This window comes from Pectinophora gossypiella, chromosome 15, assembly GCF_024362695.1.
Source record: "Pectinophora gossypiella chromosome 15, ilPecGoss1.1, whole genome shotgun sequence".
Classification (NCBI taxonomy): domain Eukaryota; kingdom Metazoa; phylum Arthropoda; class Insecta; order Lepidoptera; family Gelechiidae; genus Pectinophora; species Pectinophora gossypiella.
The window spans coordinates 2,674,333-2,697,110 of record NC_065418.1 but is presented as its reverse complement, the minus strand read 5'-3'; the positions used below and the strand labels follow the sequence as shown (position 1 = coordinate 2,697,110).

Sequence of the window (22,778 nt, the reverse complement as noted above, 5' to 3'; positions counted from 1 at the left end):
CTCGTGTTGACGAGCCTATGTCACTTTCCATCCCTTCAACTATCTCCATTTAAAAATCATGACAATTCATCGCTTCGTTTTGCCGTGAAAGACGGACACACAAACAGACAGGCACGCTTTGACATTTATAATATTAGTATAGATTTATAATATTAATATAGATTTACTTACATAACTTTTTAAACCTCTCACAGTTCGAATCTCCTATCGTGTAGGTTGTAAGGTAGATTACCAACTCTACCAACTCTGGTGTGAGGGTTACTATTGAATCGCCAATTGCTCCTGTAATGGCTCATGTAACTGTTTATGTGGTCACATACTTATTCTTCTTCTATCGTGTGGGATGTGCGGTGGAGTACCAACCTCGTCAACCCTGGTGTCAGGGTTATTATTGAGCCGCCAAAGGCCCCTGGCATGACTCATGTAACGACTACTTACTTACATCAGTAAGTAGTAACCGGGACCAACGGCTAAACGTGCCTTCCGAAGCACGGATCATCTTACTTTCGGACAATCAGGTGATCAGCCTGTAGGTAATGTCCTAACGAAACTAGGGATCACAAAGTGATTTTTGTGATATGTCCCAACCGGGATTCGAACCCGGGGCCTCTGGATCGTGACACCAACGGTCAAACCACTAGACCACGGAGGCTGTTACATACTTATTTAGTAAATAATAGCCGGGACCGATTGTTTAACGTGCCAATTTCGGACAATCATGTGATCAGCCTGCGATGTCCTAACCAACTAATCATAAAGCAATCTCGACCACATCCTCATCAGGAATGGAACCCGGGACCTCCGGATCGTGAACCCAACGCTCAACCACTGCGCCACGGAGGTCGTTGCCGTTGAGACTGGTCAAACGCGCAACTGTTTTGATAAAATATTTGTTTTCTTCACAGGACATAGAAGACCTCTTGCCGGTAACGTGTGGGAAAGTAGAATGCCCGCGCAAATGCAGCCTGGTTGGCGAGGAGTGGTGTGTCGTAGACAAACAGCCCGGCGAAATGTTGGAGTTGGACCTCCGCGGCAGTCGCTGGTACAAGGCGTTCAGTGTCCAGGATGTTTTTAAAGTAAGTAAAAGTTCATCCATGGTATAAGGAAACCAGGTATGCTCAAAACTGACAGCTAGCATTTCCAGGTTAGCCCAGCTGACGTCATCCGACCCTGAGTTGCTATTTCGTAACAAATAAATTACCCACAATTTTGTACTTTTAGTAAAAGATTTACGTACAGTTGTAATGATTTTTATATAGTGTGACAAATAATAGTAATTAAATACATTAGTCAGTAATTCACTTAATTTTCAATAATAAAATTTACGTCCTTAGAATGTCGGAGATACCAATTGAATAGTAACACTTACGTCATCAATGGGCTAGGAATGGCGGCTTGTACTATCATGCATAGGATTGAACTTACCGGGGGGGAGTTAAAATGGCCACATCGAAGCAATTCATCTAAGAAAGCAATATTGCTATTTGACATTTGTTTGCAATGCGCACTTACTTTTATATGCGCAATTCTTAGATGAAATGCTTTGATGTGGCTATTTTAACTCCTCTGGGCTTCTTACACCATGAGTTCATCTTTAATTTAAGAGCCACGCTCTTGTTGTCTCTTGTGTCACTAACACTCTGTATACTTCGATACGGCTCACCACCGTTGGTCTAACAGAAAGCTTGATGAGGCATGAGGTGTGTGTACCCTTGACTACTCCAACTGGGATGTAGACGTGAGCTTATTTGGTGTTCTTCGTTGCAGGTTTTGGCGAAAGAAGGAATTGATAGCTACACTCTCATGGCTGGGAACACTTTTTTTTTTTTTTTTTTTTTTTTTTTTTTTTTTTTTTTTTTTTTTTTTTTTTTTTTTTTCCTAGTACCCCTGCCGCACAGGATAGGCAGGGACGTTTTTACAGTTACATAACATATCTCTTCTTCTACTTGTATTCTCTATAATGCCCGCAACAGGGCCCTACTCTCCGAACACATCCATTCCAGTCCTCTATTACCATACCAGTTCTCGCATTTATGCCTCTCGCACTTTCATTCGTCATCTTTCATTCTTTGCATTCCTAGTCCCTACTCTACTTCTTATTTCTACTAGGATGTACACAGGGGGGGTTATCTTTATTTTATTTTTATTGATTACAATATTACTTATTCTTACATGCTAACATTATTTGATAATTTTGCAACTTATATCTATTTACTTATGTCTATTTCTTTCTTATGACTACGATAGGTATATTCAATATACAATCTAGTCATTTTACTTATTAACTATTTTTCTTATTTACTAACCTTACTATATTAATTATATATCTAACAAATGTTTCGCGATGTTTCTTATTAGTTACAAGCTGACTTAAATTACTAATTTCTATCTTGTAACCAGTTCTCTGTTCCAGGTCATACCTCTCCCTGCCATATATGGGGCAATCCACAAGAAGGTGGGGAACCGTTTCTGCAGTGTCCGGGTCGCAGGCGCACGCTGGGTTGTCCTTGCATTTGAAGCGAGTCAAATACTCGGAGAACCCACCGTGCCCCGTTAGAGCCTGGCTCTGAGGACACTTGTTTTGGTTGGCCTGCTACCACGCTTGCATAGGAGGGTTGTGCGATGGTTTCGTTCCTCCTCTCTATGGACTCTTTTAGCTCCTCGAGCTTCCTTCCATTTTCCAGTAAGAGTGCCATCTGTTCTTCCATCTTTCCCAATATCCTATCCTCGGTCTCTTTGTCTGTTTTCTCTTTTCCTACCGTTCCTAGTTCCCTTTCCATCTCTTCCCTACTTAATACCACTTTTTCTTTTTCAGGTCCCTGCATCGTTCCCCATGCTGTAGCTTTGTCCGCCTCCGCTTCTTTGTAGCATTTGTACAAATTGTCGAGGGCGGCAGTGAGGCCGTTTTTGAGCTCGGTCTTTATGTTTCTTGACTCGCTCAGGTAAGTTTTCCCCTTTGTCACCCAGGTCCTAGCCTTGGCAGCTCGGGTGACAGGTGTAGAGGGGAGCGTTGGTGAGTCAATTTGTGCTGTTGCCCGTGCTCGTTGTGAAGGAGCTCGCTTGCGCTGGGTGGATTTGGGGGGGGCAACTACATTTGCTGGCCTGGGGTGCGAGGGGGGTGTGACCTGAGTCGAATTTGCTACTTCGCCTGCCTCCCAGGCGTCTATGCTGAGCCTGACGTTTGGTTTCGTGCTTGAGCTGGCTCTTAGTTTTTCAGGGGCCTTGGGGGATTCGGGCCTGGTCATGTCACGTTTTGCAGGTGTTCTAAAGCCAAAACTCATTTTCACTCACAGGGGTACGCGTCAATAAATGTCAAAAGTATAATGTTCTCTAAAAGTGGAGACAGTTAATATAATATAAAAATTGTAAAAGTAAAGATAGATGTAAAAATAAAATTGTAAAAATATATGCGTTACTTAATAATTTATTAATTTTTGTCCTTCTTTTCAGGTTTGCTGCGCGGCAACGTGTCAACTCTACGAGTTCCGGTATGGTCAGTCTGTGTGGACGCGTCTACGCCGGTCAACCCGGAACTGCAGGTGTGTGGAGTAAATAAGGTAAGTGTTAAGGTAAGTGTTGCTGTTTGTATATGTGTGTGTGTGTATGTGTGTGTGTGTATGTATGTATATGTGTATGTGTGTGCGTGGGTGTGTGTGTATGTGTGTGTGTGTATTGATGTATGTGCGTCGCCAAGTTGTCCCTGTAGCCGTCTGTCAAGCTGTAGAAATGTGGCAGAGACAGTAGAGCAGATATAACCCAAAATATACAATACAGAGACTTCCAATAGTAATGTATAGACTCCCTGTGGTGAAATGGTAACCAGTGGGAGCCGTCAGAGACACAAAAATTTAGAAAAGTAACAATGTATATACAAGTGTAAATATTTTGACTCTAGGTAGAGTCCGGTCGCGTTCTATCCCTGGAGTCGCCCCTATAGGTCCTATTTGGGTCTAGGCCAAGAAGAAATCTGGTTGTGTTCGGACGATTTCCAGAGATAGAGTCGAAAAACTATTTGCGCTCTATGTAGAGTCACAAGTTATATGTCAAAAGAAAGGCCTTAGGAAGCCCTATTATCCAAAAGAAATCGCGTTGCGATAGCTCCAGTGGTTCTCGAGTTATAGCGTCTTGAAATATTCCAAGATGGCGGCTCAAGTGTCAAGTTTACACTTTGATGAAGTGTAGCTCCGCCGTTATTTGTCGTAGACCACTAGAGCTTCGGCTTATTTATATCGGCCAGACCTCCTCTATCCACCGGAATGGCTTTCAGGCTGAAAAAGTTTCAGGTGCCCAATTTTCCTGAAAACCACCCCAAGGGACAGTCCAGACCGGGGGACGGTCAGCAAAGAAAGTCCCAGGCAAATCGGACGATATGGAGCGGAGCCAGAGCAGTCCAAACTTTTTTTTTGGCAGCTGTCAAACTCTATGTTTGACCGCGTGTATCTCCGTAACTACAAGAGCTACGGTATCGGAGTTTGGGCTTCTCCGTATCAGCACCACCTGAAGTTTTTACTGAAACCACTTTCAGGCCAAAAAAAATTTTCAGGACGCCGATCGTCCTGAAATTCAGAAGGCGGATAGGGGTGAAGCCCCTGAAGCCAAGGAAAGAAATCCCAGTGTCCTAGGCCCCGTACTCACCGAGCTATGGGGCGTCAAAGTTGGTTTGACAGCTGACCTAGCTGTCAAAGTCCGACTTTGGGGGCGAATTGCTCAGCTCCTATTGCTCCTAGAAGCACGGGGTTTTGGATGCCGGGTTTGGCCCGATCTCCTCTACCTCCTGAAAGTGGTTTCAGGCGAGAAAAAAAAATTTCAGGCGTCCGATTCGCCTGAAACTGGCTACGCACGTAGCTTAGCTGATGCCCTCGTCAGCCTTCAAAACCCCAATCTCGTAGGGTTTGTATTTCGGGAGTTATTAATAATTTAAAAAAAATACAAAATGGCCGAAAAGGTGACCGATTTCGCGTGAAATCGGCTCCTATTAAGCTAGGAGCCCAATCTTTGGGTTCTATAGGTCCGAGGGGACTATCTAAACCTATTTCTGGTCGAAGAATTTTAAATTTACTATTAATTTAGAATTTATTGCGAAAAAACACTAAAAATTCAATAACTCCTGAAACACTTAACTTAAAAATACAAATAGGGGCTCTAAAATCGTGTAAATTACGGCGCTATAATGTATTTTAAAAATAAATATCGTAAGAAATTTTTTAACAAAGATATTACTGAAAAACTAAGTTTTTCAGGAATTAGCCCGCAATTCCCCGATTTCAGCCCCGAAAATTCTGGGGTCTTGTTATCCTGTAGGGCTAATTAGCGCGCAACAGGGCGTCAAATCACAACACGGATATACACAGTAGTTATGGAGATATAAAAATTCAAAGTTTGCAATTTACAATTAAAATAACTTAAAAAGTATTAGTCCAAAAATTTTCAAAATTTTTCAGGAAGTCTTCCCACTGATGGACGGATGTTTCGGCGTTTAAACGGGGAGTCTAGCTCAACCCGTTCGATGACCACGTTGCACGTGCAAGTTGTTTTTCAGTCAAAAAAGTTGACTTCCCGAAGTGGGAAAAATCCCGAAAAATTCCAGGATGCACTCCTTAGGGATCTCCAGAAGACCCAAAAAGAATTTTCAGGGCCGTCGCATTCCTTCCCGAGATTTGCAGCTCCAAGTTATTAATTTGAGGTTATGTACCCTTTTTCCAGCTTTCCTGGGTGCACTGAAATCCTGTACTTGTCACTCACTATTTCACTGTATAGATCTCACTGAGACACACACTTTGACACTTGTTTCGTGAGAATCGGACAAGATTTACTAATTTTTTCGATTTTTCGAAGTGGGAGCACTATAGAAGAGCTGTTAACTCGTCAACGGGAGGCTTGCGACGTCGGCTGGGAACACTGGTCGAGGTTAGTCTAGTACTATTTTAGAGTTAGTACCCTATGAGTACTCTAAACCGGCGAGCATGCATGAAGAGTCTTTGATGAGAGTGAAAGAACCGAAAGTGGCGTGTCAGAATCGTGTAAGTGGAATTCCGTCTATGCCTACCCCAACGGGAAATAGGCGTGATCTTATTTATATACTATGAAAAAGTAACGAATTAACATCATCATCATTTCTCTAGCGTTGTCCCGTTTTCACAGGGTCCGCTTACCTGAGTATTTGACAGGTCCGGTTTTGTACAGAAGCGACTGCCTGACTGACATTCCAACCAGAATTCCAAAAATCAGCCTAGTACAGGTTAGGTCACATACATCTGAAACGCATTTTTCGGGTACGTAGGTCGTGTGTGTGCTCATGTATAATTCATAAATGATTATTACGTGCTCAGCGGTGAAGGAAAACATTCCCGAGAAATGCATTTTTGGAGGTATGTGACCTAACCTGTATTGGGCTGGTTTTTCCCTCGCGGGTTGGAAGATCAGACAGGCAGTCGCTTCTGTAAAAAACCGGACCTGTCAAATCCACAGGTTAATCCACAGGTTATAAAAACGGGATAATGCTAGGGAGATGATGATGATGGTGGTGGATTATGTGTGTGTTGTGGAAAAAGTAACGAATTAACATTGACCCGAAAGAACAAGATTAAGCGCACTGCTAGGGAGTGGAATTCTTTGCCGTCTTCTGTATTTCCGAATGCATATAACCCGGGTGCTTTGAAGGCCAGCCTGAACAGGCACTTTCTAGGCGAGCTCGCTCCATCTTAGGCCTCGACTATGCCTTCGGACAGGTCTGGCCAAGAACAAACCCATCAAAGGTTAAAAAAAAGATTTTGGTAATTGAAAACTCACGGTTGATAGCTTTTTTATCATTACAACAGTGCTGATGAAATCGGTGTTAATTTTATTGTATTGTGTAATTAGTATTGGTAACGATTTGATATGTTATCGAAATATGTTTATATAGAATAATCCAGTATATACCTAATAGACAATCCTTTATCTGCATGAGATAATGCGTGTCGTAAGTGATCTGCATGGTCTGCGCGGCGCGAATAGGCTACTTGACAACCTAGTCAAATGAGATACTTTTTACGAAACGTCAAAACGAAAGTTTTCTTTGGTGTTAGTATGGAAATACTGTCCTGTGACGTCATCAATAAAAGCGTTCAAACGTCGTACTCATTGTTACTTAATTCATAAATAAAATTCGAAAATAAGTCCAAAAATAAAATGAGATTGATTTTTGATCATCCTAGACTGGCTTCTTTTTCTAGATTAGCGTTTTATAATTTATCTTTTATCCAATCAAATACCCTATTATATCGAGGGTTACGTCGTACGGCTATTGGTTAACGCCCTCAATATAATTCGCGACGACATAACATAGTATAGCATAACATAACATAGCATAACATAGCATAACATAGCATAACATAGCATAACATAGCATAACATAGCATAACATAGCATAACATAGCATAACATAGCATAACATAGCATAACATAGCATAACATAGCATATCATAGCATAACATAGCAGAGCATAACATAACAAATACTTTATTATACAAACAGGAAATACAAAACAAAAGATCCATCTATCTACTAACACTCTATCTCTATCTGGATCTAGGTATATTCTTTTTTAATACTTTTTAGAGCGTGATTTTTCCGTAGTCAGGGGGGTTAACCCCCCTCGAAAATGGCCACATCGAAGTAATTCATCTAACAAAGCAATATTGCAATTTGACATTTGCGCATATAAAAGTAAGTGCGCAATGCAAACAACTATCAAATGGCAATATTGCTTTCTTAGATTAATTACTTCGATGTGGGTATTTTAACCCCCCCCCCCCCAGGTCTTAGTTTCTTTACATTTTTTTTTATCATTCTCTTCCAGTTCAACACAGATGATTTCATAATTTATCTTTGACCTAGGGAACTACTCAATTATAGGAATTATCAAATCGATAGACGTATGAAGAAGATTTTGATAGATAAGTAATAAATAAGTAGTTAGGCGGCAGTGACGTACATTAATTTTATCAATGAATCAATGCTTATCAGTTTGTATGAGCAATAAACACACAGCCACGAAGTTATTACCCAATTTAATCCTTATTTAATTTTGATAGGCAGGCGTCTCTATAACATATACAGGGTGTGACAGAGAAAGACCTAGAAGGACGTACATTGACCAAATTGGAGATGTCCTTAGAAAAGGTTGAATACTATCTAAGCCGGCGTGCGTGTATGAAACGATTGGTGAATGTGGAGGAAGCAAGAGAAGTGTGTCAGGACCGAAGCAAATGGAATTGCATAGTCTGCTTACTCCGGTGGGAAATAGGTGTGAGTTTATATTATGTTATTACTTTTAAAACAAAGGGGCTCTATTTGGTTTTGATTTGGGAGATTAGATACTTTAACTTTCTCTACTAACCTTAGCAGAACTGAAGCGCTCGAAGGACGACACAATTTTAAAAATAAAAATATATACTTTAAATTAATGTATATTTAATAAATGTTTTATTAATCCCTAATAATTATTACAACAACAAATTATTAAAACAGTAAATAACAATTACACAAACATAAATGTACCTCACACTGACGAATACAATTTGACGTTTCGAGATTTACATTATGAATCCAACGGATTCTACATAACTACAAATGCATCAAAAGATAATGCGATTTTTAATTATATTTACTTTCTAAGCTAGAATCACTGTGGTTCTGTACACTGGCTTGCTTCTCAAGTGGGGAGCGCCAGCCCGAAGTACCGAACTTGCATTAAAGAGTTATTAATTTAAGCAGGATCGCAGGGTCCTGCATAACCCTGCGATCCTACAAGCTATCGGGCTGCAGGTCCCAAATCTACGGCTGAGGCATAGTCCGCGGAATCAATTTTTTTATATACCCAAGAGTCGCACTAATATAATGAGGCAAGATCCCGTTACCACCGTCTAAATATATTAAATGAGGTTGCCAAAGAAATAGACCTATTCAATTGTGCATTGGCGAAGTTCGCAGAGGCTATAATTAAAATTGTAATTGATAAGTTTAGTATATAAGTATAATACTGTAAATATTGAAATAATAATTTAAGTTTATATTAACTTTATGTGCCTAAGTTACATGGTAACTTATAGTTGTAATTATTAGATAAATAAATAAATAAATTTATCATAAGTGCAGGTTTCGCTAACACAGGTGGCTTGACCATTATAGACGGCGATACGACTTACCAACTATCACGTTGGTCCAACAGTAAGCTCGGTGAGATGTGGGTACTTGGTTCATCTTGCGATGGATGTACCTCTGACTATCCCATTGGGATGTAGTCGTGAGCTTATGTTTCCTACGCTAGAGTCCTATCGCTATGTTCAGTGGATAATACAGTCTCACGTATTTCCCCATTACCAACATCTCCAACATCTGTTCTCTTGACAAACCTAAGAGGGATACCTCCAACAACATTTTGAACTATAGTCGTCTTCGGATCTGCCTCTAAATGGAATTTTGTTTCCTCTGAAGGAACCACAGAAAACCTTGAAAGTACGGCTGCCAACCCCGCTATAGACTGCATCTTGCCTAGACGACCACCTGCAAAAGGCAAAAAAAAAAACACTTTATATTTATTCAAAATTACCAATTGTTTGAATTATGTTGAGACTTGAGAGGAGTCATACACTGATCTAATTCTGGAGCCAAGTATCTTGCAAACACAGATAGAAAACACCTCTGAGAGAATACCTCTACAGAAAAAATACCTCCACAGAATAAACAGAGGAAACTTCTTCCAATGATCTGACAAAGAGGTATTTCTCTGTTCTTACAGACATCAGCATTGCAAGACAACGGTAACTAAGTTATATTATCTCCCTTTCCCACAACGTTATCCTTACCTATGCAAGAGCGAGGTCCTTCTCCGAATGGCAAATAGACATACTTGTGTCTCTTAGCCACTTCTTCTGGCGAGAACCGTTCAGGGCGAAACTCTGTCGGGTTTTCGAAATACTGCGGATCATTGTGTATCGCCTGCAACGGAATCACGACGTTGAATCCTTCGTCTATAGTCACGGAAGTACCAGGAATAGTATATTTCTTTGTACACTGCCTCATAAGATACCCGCTCGAAGGAAACATACGCATCGCCTCCAAGAAAGTCCATTCCAAATAGTGCATTTCTTTGATTGCGTCGAAACATAATTTGTCGTCGTATCTGGCCAGGACTTTGTCGATATCAGCTTGAACTTTCTTTTGTACCTCGGGATTAAAAGCGAGTTGATGCAATGTGAAACTCGTTGCTGAAGACGAAGTTTCAAAACCAGCAGCGAAGAATATAAATGCCTGAGCAGCCATTAGTTCATCATCCATCTCCATTTCTACTGTTTCCGGAGTGCCGTCCCTATTGACACGTTCTAGTGATTCCACCACAATCTTACCCTTCTCTTTCAACTCTAGTAACAGATCAATAAAGTCGTTTCGTCCAGATGGCTTGTAATTCCTTTGCTTTTGAATACTGTTGACAATCCCCAATATTTCATCTTCTACTTCTTGTCCCAAAAACTTCAAATTCTTAAAGATATAAGGGAACAAACTTTTAAGAATGGTAGTGATAGCACGAGTTGGAGTAATGGCGAAGATTTTCAAACCTAGTTTGCGGAATTCTGAGTTGTCGTCATTTATCGAGTCAGGGTCGAGACCGAAGCCGACAGACCCGATGAAGTCTGTAGTATAACGTGCCATGACGTCTCTCGCGTCTAGAGTTTTCGATTGCTCAGCTTTGGTCAGCATTGTTTGGAGTCTCGTAGCCTTTTCACATACCAATGGGAACATACCGCGAAGCTTCCCGCTGCTGAATGCTGGAGTCATGCGTTGCCTTAGTAGTCTCCACAGGTCACCGTCGACGAAGAACAAATTGCGCAATAGAGGCTCCATAACTTTGTGTTTCTGGGAGAGACCACGTCGGTAAAAGGATGTGAAGTCATTGACGATGATCTGTTTTATGAGGTCAGGGTCACGAATTACCAGTTCCGGTTTGTTGCCTCGAAAGTATCCGACGAAGCGTTCCTTAGGGTACTTCCAGTAGACCTCTGCAGCCATATCTGTGACGCTTTTTTGGAGGAAGTATCTTCGAGCGTCCGTTCCGAAGAAGGGGATCGGGTGGTCATGCTTCACTCCTTGCTTGGCCCAGTAGTCAAAGTTTCTTTTACCGTAGTGATAAAATAGAACTATGAGTATTGCTACAATTGCTATGGTGATCATGTTTGTGTTTTTGACTCCGAAATGTACCTTGTTCGCGTCTGTCGTTCAGTGTCGACTGTAAGTGAAATTTGACACCCTTTGGTTATATACTAATTTTTAAATTGATATCAATTACGATAAGGACGAAACGCTTGCTTACGGAATATTACTCATTGTGTTTTGATGTGATAAATTACCGGAACCTGTGCCCAAAGTTACACATGTCGTCATTTTTGGGTTCCGAATAAAAATGATAAATATACTTAATTATGATTCGAAAAAAGATTAGATAGTATGTTGCGACTGTGTCCGTCTGACACAGATGGTGGTTTCAGATAATGCTTGCTCATCTTTATCACAAATAGAAAGAAAACAACATGTAGGTACATACAAAGATACTAACAGCGCATGTGGTGTGACGTTCACCTATAATTATTAGGTAGATTACTTCTTCTATCGTGTGGGTTGAGGTGGATTACCAACCTCATCAAGCCTGGTGTCAGGGTTACTACCGACTACGTACTTCTACGTACTTACATCATTAAGTAGTAACCGGGACCAACGGCTTAACGTGCCTTCTGAAACACGGATCGTCTTACTTTCGGACAATCGGATCACAAAGTGATTTTTGTGATATGTCCCCACCGGGAATCGAACCCGGGACCTCCGGATCGTGAGCCCAACGCTCAACCACTGGACCACGGAGGTCGTTAATGACCACTATTGCATAAACATTTTCCGTCTCTGATGTCCTGGTAGATATTCATTTAAAAGATTAGATTGTGTTAGAATTTACGGATCTTTGATTCAGTCAATTAATTGTGATTGATTTCAATTATCTTTTTCGAAAACGCCCCCTTAAACTAGGTACTTTCTAGATGGTTATCTTTTTCATTGAGATTTTGTGATCGCGTTCAGATTTTTTAAGCTATCAGCTGCTTAATTATTAATAAGCAGGTAAGTAACATTCTGTGACGCAAATTGGACGTTTTACGCACATGTACTATTATTAGATTCATAAATTATCTGATAATAGCGTCAAAAAATCAAAGCTGTTTTATTGGTAGTCGGTTTGTATACGAAGTCAATGGTTATTAATTATTTAATGGTTATATATTATTATTTGTTCTACCAAACGTAATGTGAAGCTTACTTTATGTAAAAAAGCTTATTATAAGATTGAGACTACCTAAATAATAAAAATGTGTTTCTCTAGTTATTAAATAATTGTAATGTATACCCTCATTGATTTAAAAGATGTGTTGCTGTTGCAGTTTCTTGTCATTTCTTCTCCTCAGCCATAACACCTTGCGAAATGACGTAAATTAAAAAATGTTACATTGACCTTCAACTTCAACAAGTTTATCCATGATGATTATGTTGAATAGATGATTCTGATATCTGATTACTGCAGTGTTACTAATGAGTATGCCTTTAGTGGCTCAATAGTAACCCTGGTACCAGGGTTGATGAGGCCAGGTACCTTACAACTCACAGAGGAGACTAATTAGTCATTTCTCTTTCAGGAGTGTACCCAGAATCAATGCAACCACGAATATACATCGATATCTCCTCAATCGAGGCGTTGAAAGAGTCTATACATGATGCGAACTTAGTCCTTGGAGCCGGCATGACTCTAACGGATATGATGCTTACATTCCGCAAATGGGCTGACTCGAATGAAGACTTCAGATATTTGAATGAGTTCTACAAACATGTAGATTTGGTTGCACATGTGCCTGTTAGAAATGTAAGTATACCTTTTGCGTCACATAGAGCCGTGGTAGCCCAGTTGGTAGAACGCTTGCCTCTCACTTTGAGGTCGCAGGTTGGAATCCAGCACAGGCCTAAACCAACGATTGTCGTTTTTATATCATGTTTGGATAATAAATGATTATCACGTGCTCAGCGGTGAAGGTAAACATCATGAGGAAACTCACGTTCACAAAAAATGCATTTTCGAAGGTATGTGACTTAACCTCTATTGGGCTGGTTTTCCCTTCGCGGGTTGGAAGTATACTTATTACACATTCAGAAATACTTTACACAATTTATAGGTACTCCGTTATATCCCTACCTCGGTAAAACTTTATTGCACAAAATAAGGGAAGTACAAATATGTTTACTTATTACTAAAAATGTGCTTATTATATTCTAAATATTCTAAACAGGAGTTGTACAGGGGTCCCCAAACTAGGTAGTGCCTGAATGGGGAACCAGTTATTATTTTTTTTATTAAAAACTAGCCTTAGTATTACTTACAATATAAAATTATAACATAAAAAGAATATTCCAGGATGAGTAACCAGTCTGTTAACACGGCCTTTCCTACCGGAATAGAGCAGTCTATAATACAGCAGGACTTAGTTACTGCATTGTAAGTGCGAGATGTCACTAACTCTCCAAATCTGCTCGCGAAAGCCGACGTGGATCATTATATCCAGCTTAAGCTCCTCTAACCAAGTCTCTGCCGCATCCGTCATACAGTGCAGCCCGGCGGTGTTTGCAAGTGAGACATGTTATGCGCCAAACAGAGCACCGGATAGAAAGATTTTTATCTATCCGAGAAATAACTAGTCTGAAATACCGAGACGCTAATCTCTATAGGCACGTCGTTTAATTACGCATTTATGAAGATAATTTTCGTGACGAACCTAAACAACAGGTGTTAGTCGGAAATAATACCTAATACAATAATAGTTGGAACTAGTTGGAAGCCAATTAACAGATAAGATTAATTTGTTCCCTAAGCGATCATATACAGGGTGTTAGTGACATAGTAACGAATACTAAGGCGGATGATACATCCCTGCTTACGCTATAATAACATTGTTCTTAATCATTATTTCTTTTGGACCACCTATCTTTGTCTAACAGAAAGCTCGGTGAGTCGTGGGCACTTAGATGTACCTCTGACTACCCCAGTTGGGATATAGTCATGATCGGTTAGCAACCCATACGGAATGTAGTCGCGAGCATATATTATGTCACTGCAGGTTGGCACCATCGGTGGTAACTTGGCAATCAAGAACATTCATCCGGACTTCCCTTCAGATATCTTCTTACTTCTGGAGACTGTCCAGGCGACAGTCACTATTGGTATGTATTCTTCTCTCGTGTCAGTTGTCAGTTTAATGACCAATCTCAGCAACTAGTCTAATCAGTTAATTATTACTATACGTCAAAAACACAAAGTTACTATGGAATTTGTATGAAAAAGCAACCTGTGACGTATTCTTGATTAAAATTCATAAATAAGTTAAATAGAAAAAAGAAAATGTTTTTCACTAGTTTTAGATCTGCCTTTATTTAGTAATCAGAATTTGATAATTTATCTTTGACCTAGGAAACTACGCAATTGTTGAGCCAAAAAGTTTGTCAGGTGTAACATGGCTCATATATCGACTAGATGCGTACACCACACTACACATTGACATTATCATACACGCATCTGTGTGTGTGACATCTGACACCATACGATTCAAGTCTAAACTATGTTCGAGGGGGGTGAGGTAAACCTAGCTCAGAAACTGGTGGGGAGCGGAGAGTTGCCGTCCTATATTAATTATCCCTTATTCTATAACAGGACCCTAGGCGTTCTTAAATAATAAAAGTAATAAAACATAAAATAAAAAGAAATGTTGTAATACAATTTCAGTCTTCTCTTGTGTGGGTTGTACGGTCAATGTCCTACCTCATCAACCCTAGTGTAAGGGCTCAATAGTAAGCCGCCAAAGGCCCCAGACATGGCATGTAACGACTATATACTTAATAAGTAAATAGTAGCCAAAAATGACTGCTAAACTTGTCGAAGGTGTGCTCCTGAAGAAAAAACAAAAGTGAAGTGAAGTGTACCTTTGTCTACATATGTATATTACATTATGTATAGTACCTACTTCTAATACCCACTTGTCTCCATGAATATATCTTGTACCTTATTCACCATGTTTGACGCAAATAAAGTTTCTATTCTATTCTCCATAAATTTTACCTGTCGATCACCTGTCCCTTTCCTTTTCGGCAGATACTAAAATGACGGGTATATTAAAATATAATTAGATGATGTCTACAGGAATCAGCACGTGTGTGTGATTCATGGAGTATTATAAATTAAAAAAAATGTATTGTTTCAGTAAATAATTCAATGGAAAAGAAGGAAGTCGGCATGCAGAACTTCTTAAAAGAGGACCTGAAGAATAAGCTAATACTGGATGTCAAGTTACCTCCTCTTGCGTCGAACTGCCTCGTTCGGACTTTCAAGGTTAGTAGAGTCAGATAACCTAGTTGCGAATATTCCTAGTTCTACACTCGTGTACCCGTTTGATAGGTAAATAAACCCTTCTTTCCCGAGGTCCAGGTGGACCTAGATTTAGTTCACCTGCCATATATTATTAAAGACAAAAAGATCGTGTGCTCAAAGGTGGACCACGGTTAAATAATAATTTCCACCAGGTGGACCACGGAAGAATATGTTTTCCCAAGGTCCACCAGGTCAACTAAATAGGTGGACCTCGGGAGAGAAGTTTAAATAAACACATAACATAAAGGAATCAACCGGAGGAGTTATGGAGCATACTCCACCACGCTGGTCTACTGCGGGTTGGTGAAGGTGTTTTTACGGCTTCTTCTTCTTCTTGTCGTGTGGGTTATGAGGTGGATTACCAACCCCAACAACCCTGGTATCAGGGTTATTATAGAACCGCAAAAATCCCCTGACATGGGTCATGTAACGACTACTAACTTACATCAGTAAGTAGTAACCGGGACCAACAGCTTAACGTGTCTTCCGAAGCATGGATCATCTTACTGTCGGACAATCATGTGATCAGCCTGTAATGGAAACAACCAAACTAGGTATCACAAAGTGATTTTCGTGATGTGTCCCCACCGGGATTTGGACCATGATTCTGAGTTAATATCAAGTGGAATTTTCTGCCGTCCTTTTCTACGGATAAAAAATGTCAGGTATAACTTAAAATAAAATTAAGTGGTGTCTACGGGCATTAGCTCCGTTATCTACATAGTCGGCCTTTCCAGCCGCTGTGACTCATTTAGCCAAAAAGCCCTTTTATGTGTTATAATTGGTGTTATATCTGTTACCATCGGAATGTTTCGATTTAAAAATAAATTAAGTTCTATTTGTTTAGAATAGAATAGAAATTGTTTATTATAAAATCACGCCACACACAAAGACAACACAATAACATCACTTAAATTTTTCACAAAACAATTACAAAAAGCATAGGAGGATGTTCATTAGAATGATCATAAGGTCGTGGTGGACGTCCTGAGATAAAAGTGCCTCACTCAGCACACAAGTCGCGGCGTGAAACCACGACGCTGGTATTATGTGGACCCTGTTGGGTGAGGCACGAACGTTATTATTTGTGTTTATTTTTATAATTGGAGATGTTCTTAGAAAAGTTTTATTGCCTACCTACGCGATCTACTCTGAACCGGCGTGCGTGTATGAAACGATTGATGAAAGTCGAGGAAGCAAGAGAAATGTGTCAGGATCGAAGCAAATGGAATTCCATAGTCTGCTTACCCCGGTGGAGAATAGGCGTGAGTTTATGTATGTAATGTATGTATGTCTGGATTTTATTACAAAGAATCGTCATATAATATTTATCAAGAGTTTTCATTGAAGTTCGTGATAATATCTTTCTTTCTATACATAGTAATTTATCATCATTAAATTTTTTGTTTTGAAGTTTGTATTAATTTCTGATATCATATGATCAGATATCATCTATTTCTTACTGTTATGTCCTGTTCTTGTTATATAGTAACTAAATACATTAGTCAGTAATTCACTTAATTTTCAATAATAACACTTACGTCATCAAAGGGCTAGCAATGGCGGCTTGTCATAGGATTTGAGCATACCTGGTCTTCTTAAACCATGTAATATACAATCCCGATGACCCGATTACTCTAGCAATAGAGGCGGCAGCTCGCGACAACAAACTCTTCAAAACTTCGATACCGACCCCGCTGGCGTGGTTTACGATTTCCCTCATTCAGCGCTTGTAGCTATCCACACACTAGGGTCGATTAATTCTTTCAAATATTCTTCCTCTCAGACGACGCCCTGAGCCGAGGGTCGCACCCAAGGTACCCTCAGACCTGTTGTCTTAAATTTTGTACCGGGTGAGAGCCCTCAGCGCTCCCCATTTGTCCGGCCAAGTAGTTAATGCCATCTGCGGCAAATCTACAATAAGTCACGTCAAAAAAATATAAAGGAAACCATCCAATTGTTTGTCTTGGATAGACAAAATCGACAAATGTAATACACTTACAGCCATCCGAAATCTGGGAGAAAGAATGAAACAGCAATAGCATCTCGTATAGTTTAATAACTTTTCTATGCTCTTTATTTAATTAAGTACATTATACAAAAAGTTTTAAAGGGTGAAATGCCTTGCAAGTTAATTTTGATAAATATAAGGACAGAATTACTGTTGTTTTAAGTTTACGCGGTTATTATTATAATTAAAACCCGTTATTATGTAATAACGGGTTCTTACCGCGTTTAAAGTAGGGATATGAGACGCATAATATAAGTCATCCCGTGATCACGGCACTTGCAACAGTGTCGAAATATCGGGAGTCTCATATACCTACTTTAAACGCGGTAAGAACCCGTTATTATCTGTTTTAATTAGAATTACTGTTGCTTATCGATAGACTATTGATAGTTTAAAAAATATAATTATATCGATAGTTCATATAGATGAATCCTATCGTTAAATATCGATATACCTATACGTTGCTTATCGCTATATCTTGAAAATCATCTGTATTATCGAAATTCCCTATAGTCAGAATCGATAGTACTGTTGTGTAACGATAGTTTTCATTTAAATAATCTTTCTATACCACTAATCCAATCTAATCTAGCCTACAAGATCCCACTGCTGGGCAAAGGCCTCCCCTTCCTCTTTCCATTTTTCGCGGTCCTGTGCGTAGGTATACCTCGGAATAGAAAAAAGAGAATGGAAAGGCCCAACGCGCATTTGTATGAGAACCGCTGTCGCCATTTCAACCCGTGTGGGGTTGGATAGGTCTAGCCACGGAATGGAAGAAGAGGTTGGAAACCAGCATTTAGTATGAGAACTGCTGTCGCCGGTTCAACCCGGGTGGGGTTGGATAGGTCTAGCCACGGAATATAAGAAAGATGTCAGAAACCCTCATTTTGTATGAGAACCGCCGTCGCCGGTTCAACCCCACCCTTTTTACTACTACTCTTGCAGACAGATAACTACGACAGCTCTACTGCTTCTAAAAAAATTCATAGCCACTTTACCGGCAATGTATATTTTTGTCAATACTGCATGCAAAAGTGTAGCTTTCCTGTGATAAGGAGGGATCTCTTTGCATCACATAACACACATAACACATAAACAGCCTATATACGTCCCACTAATGGGCACAGGCCTCCCCTCAATCAACCGGAGGGGGTATGGAGCATACTCCACCACGCTGTTTCAATGCGGGTTAGTGGAGGTGTTTTTACGGCTAATAGCCGGGACCAACGGGTTAACGTGCCCTCCGAAGCACGGAATCACCATAGCCGGTATTTGATTTTTTGCCCTGCCGGTTATAGTGTACAAGACGACCTTTTTATATACCATAGCGGAGCTCCGTGCGTCGTAAAGTTTGCAGAGTGGAGTGCAATGTATGAACTATTTATACTTGTATGATGCGCGTTTCGCGCTCATTTGGTTCTTCCAACCTCTTTCTTCTATTCCGTGATCTATACTATCGATAGAATCGATGATTTTCAAGGTCAACAATAGCAATATTATTATGCCAATTTATTTTAGTGACATTTTGTAATTTTTCACTTTTCGCAAGAATGATACTGAACCCCGACAGTGCTAGTGACGTTTTGTTCTTCTCCTTAGTTTTTTTGTCTGCTTTATCTATAATACGTTTTATTCTTGCAAACATCTGAAATAATCTTTAAATGCACCGCCGCCGCTGATTCTAATTGTGGTATTAATAAACTAATCTCAGATGAGACTGCCCTCAAGATCATGCTCAAGTTCTTGTTTTTTTATGAGAACTGTCACATTGACATGATCTTGAGGGCAGTCTCGAAGCTGAGATTAGTTTATTAACACCACCCTAAGATAAGATAAGATATTTATTGCATTCCTAATGTTTTCACAAAGGTAGTAAAAGAAGAGGAAAGTACAAACAGGGACCCTGTGAGGGCACTACAACAGCTTAAAATTATACACAATGAAAATAGAAAACCAAGAATAAAAATAATAAAGATCAAGTTAAAAAAAAATATTCATCATATCCATCTTTGGACTTCGTATCAACAGTGGCTGCAAGTTGTCTTTGATTACTTGTGGCTCTGCCCACCCCATTAGGGATTACGGGCGTGAGTTTATGTATGTATGTATGTAAGTTAAAAAAAATACGTACATACAATAACATACATTCTACTAACATACATACATTCTTATTCTTATAATTAAAGCACATAATAACGGGTTCTTACCGCGTTTAAATGGGGATATGAGACTCCCGATATTATGTGCTTATGTGCTTGTGTATTATGTGCTTTAATTATGATAATGGTGCTAATTCCTGTAAACACCATCTAATTTTATTTTAAGTTATATCTGTCACTTTCTTATCCGCCGAAAAGGAAAGGGACGGGTAATCGACAAGCATAAAATTTATGGAACACACGTCAATTTTAAGCACAAATCTAAAACAACCGTCTAAAAATTCGCCCGGGTTATTCATTTATTTACTCATTCTTCCTAAAATTAAGAGCTGTCAATCATCCGTCCCTTTCCTTTTCGGCGGATAAGAAAATGACAGGTATAACTTAAAGTAAAATTAAGAGATGTCTGCAGGAATCGGGGCCAATAACCGCGTAAACTTAAAACAATGGTGCTAATTCCTGTAAATACCATCTAATTTTATTTTAAGTTATATCTGTCATTTTCTTATCCGCCGAAAAGGAAAGGGACGGGTAATCGACAAGCATAAAATTTATGGAACACACGTCAATTTTAAGCACAAATCTAAAAATTCGCCCGGGTTATTCATTTATTTACTCATTCTTCCTAAAATTAAGAGCTGTCAATCATCCGTCCCTTTCCTTTTCGGCGGATAAGAAAATGACAGTTATAACTTAAAGTAAAATTAAGAGATGTCTGCAGGAATCGGGGCCAATGTATTCTTCTTCTGATTCTACGTTAGTAGAAGAAGAATTCTAAGAACCTATATTGCTAACAGCTATGGAACTTTTATTTTCTGAAATAATATATTTGAATTTGAATTTTGAATAGCTAGTCGAACTATGAATAGTTCGGCAACAGCAGCAGAAATACTTTTTAAAAGATGTACACACGAATATCAAAACATATTACCGTACCCCCCGGCCTATACATGCCTATATACCACACATTAAGTCCGCTTTCCCTCACCGGAATGAAATTAACGCTCTTTTCAATCTGACTTATATCAACTTTATCAAATACATAATTACCCTTATGAACTTTACATTGCCCATTAGGTTCTGTGTCGTAGTTGATCCCGCCGGCAATAAGGATTAGTTTCGTAATCATATTATTGCATGTAAGTTTCTTGTAATCTAAGTTGAATCTTGTTTTTTTGCCGAGCTTCTCGACGCCTGATCGGAATCTTGCATAGATGATCGACTCCTGTAGCATCGTCAGGTTTCCTGATAAATGAAGAATTGGTATAAGACTTTCACATACACACACCCTCACCCTCTTTCACAAATAGGTACACAAAACACACCCCCACACAGTCATTTCACATACCCTCCCTGTTGGTATAATGTTTATAAGCTTTTGTTTTTTTTTTCCCTATTATATTGAGTCACAGTTCCAACCATTCCAACCAACCAGTTGAATGTTGTATACGCCTGTAATGGTATAACATACGGTCATTGTCCGTTGAATTTTATTCATGTAATTTTTATGTATATACCGATGGTGTATCTTAAATAAATAAATAAATAACCAGTTTCAATTAACTACTTATGTATTTTTTTCTCTATGTAACACGTGGATAGCTATAATTGGCCTCTGAATGTGTATTACTAAGAACCGCTGTCGGCGGCTCAACCCCACTCTCATTAATGTGACATGGTTTCAAAGTGTATACATATTAGTACTCGTGAAGATGACCTCACACCTCAGAAGTACACCTCACCGAGCTTTGAACAGAAACAAGACCATCACGATAGGTGGTAATCCATATCGCCGTATGAAATGATCGACCCAAATGACGTGTTAGTGGAAAGTGCACTTAACTTTTTTATGCAAGTCCGGTACCGAAGCCAGGGGCCTGTTTAATAAAACTTACAATTGTAAATTACAACGACAATTTGGTGTTCATTACGTAGCTAATATGAAACTGCAAAATATTTGTGATCACACACTACGCAATGTACATCAAATTGTCACTGTAATTTACAATTGTAAGTTTTATTAAACAGGCCCCAGGTTCGAACCGGCGCGGGCTTAGTCACGTGTTTTAGAAGCCCACCTAGACCAACATAAGAGCGGGAATATTGTGCAAAATCAACAATGTTACATACATACACGTCAAACTTATAACCTCCTTTTAAGCATTCGCTTAAAAAGCCACACAATCTCAATCTATCAAAGGCAGATTATTACCAAATGTTTGTGTTTTTTATGATAATCATAATTAATGATACATTAAAATGAAATCAAGATTATTTGGTCCATTAGTTTGAGCGGTTAGCTCATATTCCGGACGTCCTGGGTTCAAATCCCGGTAGGGACATATCGCACAAAAATCATTTTGTGTTCCCTAGTTTGGTTAGGACAACACAGGCAGATCGTTAAGCCGTTGGTCCCGGATACTACTTACTGATGTAAATTAGTAGTCGTTACATGAGCCATGCCAGGGGCTTTTGGCGGCTCAATAGTTACTCTGGCACCTGGGTTGATGGAGTTGGTAATCCACCTCACAATCCACACGTTAGAAGAAGAAGATTTGATTACCTACCTCGTACGTAGGTCTTATTGTCCTGTTTATACTCTTCCACTATACCCATGAGGATGCTATTTCGGTCTTTGTCGAAGGGAGGATCAGGATTCTTGCACAAAGCGAAACTTACTACTTGCGATTTGTGAGCGCTCAAAATGAGCCGCCATTGAAGTATGAGAATAAAAACGGCAAAATAACATGACGACGTCATTTGACTTTTACCGAACAGTACTTCTTTAAAAGTAGTAGTGTGGATTTCGCTTGATAAATCGCTTCTATAGAGCCCTGTTCTCGGGTATTGTGACGTTCCAAATGTGATATTAATGTGTCGTCCGTACATTTAAAGTATCATCATCAATTACAAGTGCTGCAGAATTAAATAGCTATATAGATATTACGAAGTATTTCATTATGTCCATAGATCGAAATCACGGAGCAAACATTATTAAAACTATGGATATGCTCGCAGTTATTATTTTATTTATACATTAAATGTTACAAACATTATTTTTGGTCCCGACACCATACCCACAACATAATATACAGGGTGTTAGTGACATCGTAACGAA

General features: G+C 39.5%; 2 protein-coding genes across 3 annotated transcripts in view; one reads left to right on the top strand and one right to left on the bottom strand.

The window, feature by feature from the left end:
• Positions 1 to 22,778, top strand: part of LOC126373077 (uncharacterized) — a 43,159-nt gene that overhangs the window by 5,035 nt on the left and 15,346 nt on the right. Inside the window, exons 6-10 of one of the 2 annotated variants that reach the window (XM_050019058.1) lie at positions 906 to 1,076; positions 1,768 to 1,819; positions 12,711 to 12,940; positions 14,187 to 14,289; positions 15,324 to 15,451. In XM_050019058.1, the coding sequence (XP_049875015.1) occupies positions 906 to 1,076; positions 1,768 to 1,819; positions 12,711 to 12,940; positions 14,187 to 14,289; positions 15,324 to 15,451 (684 nt within the window). Of the gene's footprint in view, positions 1 to 905; positions 1,077 to 1,767; positions 1,820 to 5,893; positions 5,908 to 12,710; positions 12,941 to 14,186; positions 14,290 to 15,323; positions 15,452 to 22,778 lie in introns of those variants that run through there. The other variant, XM_050019057.1, reaches the window with a different exon arrangement.
• On the bottom strand, positions 8,438 to 11,256 carry LOC126373122 (cytochrome P450 6B7-like). Its single transcript, XM_050019131.1, has 2 exons — positions 9,849 to 11,256; positions 8,438 to 9,546 (listed from the first exon to the last, which is right to left on the bottom strand). Exons 1-2 carry the CDS (start codon positions 11,209 to 11,211, stop codon positions 9,302 to 9,304), a joined length of 1,608 nt encoding a protein of 535 aa, XP_049875088.1. The 5' UTR covers positions 11,212 to 11,256; the 3' UTR covers positions 8,438 to 9,301.

Bases quoted from the DNA above. Each gene is read 5' to 3' on its own strand.
- LOC126373122 (XM_050019131.1), bottom strand. From the start codon at position 11,211: ATGATCACCATAGCAATTGTAGCAATACTCATAGTTCTATTTTATCAC. The intron at 9,547-9,848 runs GTAAGGATAACG...TGCCTTTTGCAG, and splicing joins AGGACCTCGCTCTTGCATAG to GTGGTCGTCTAGGCAAGATG.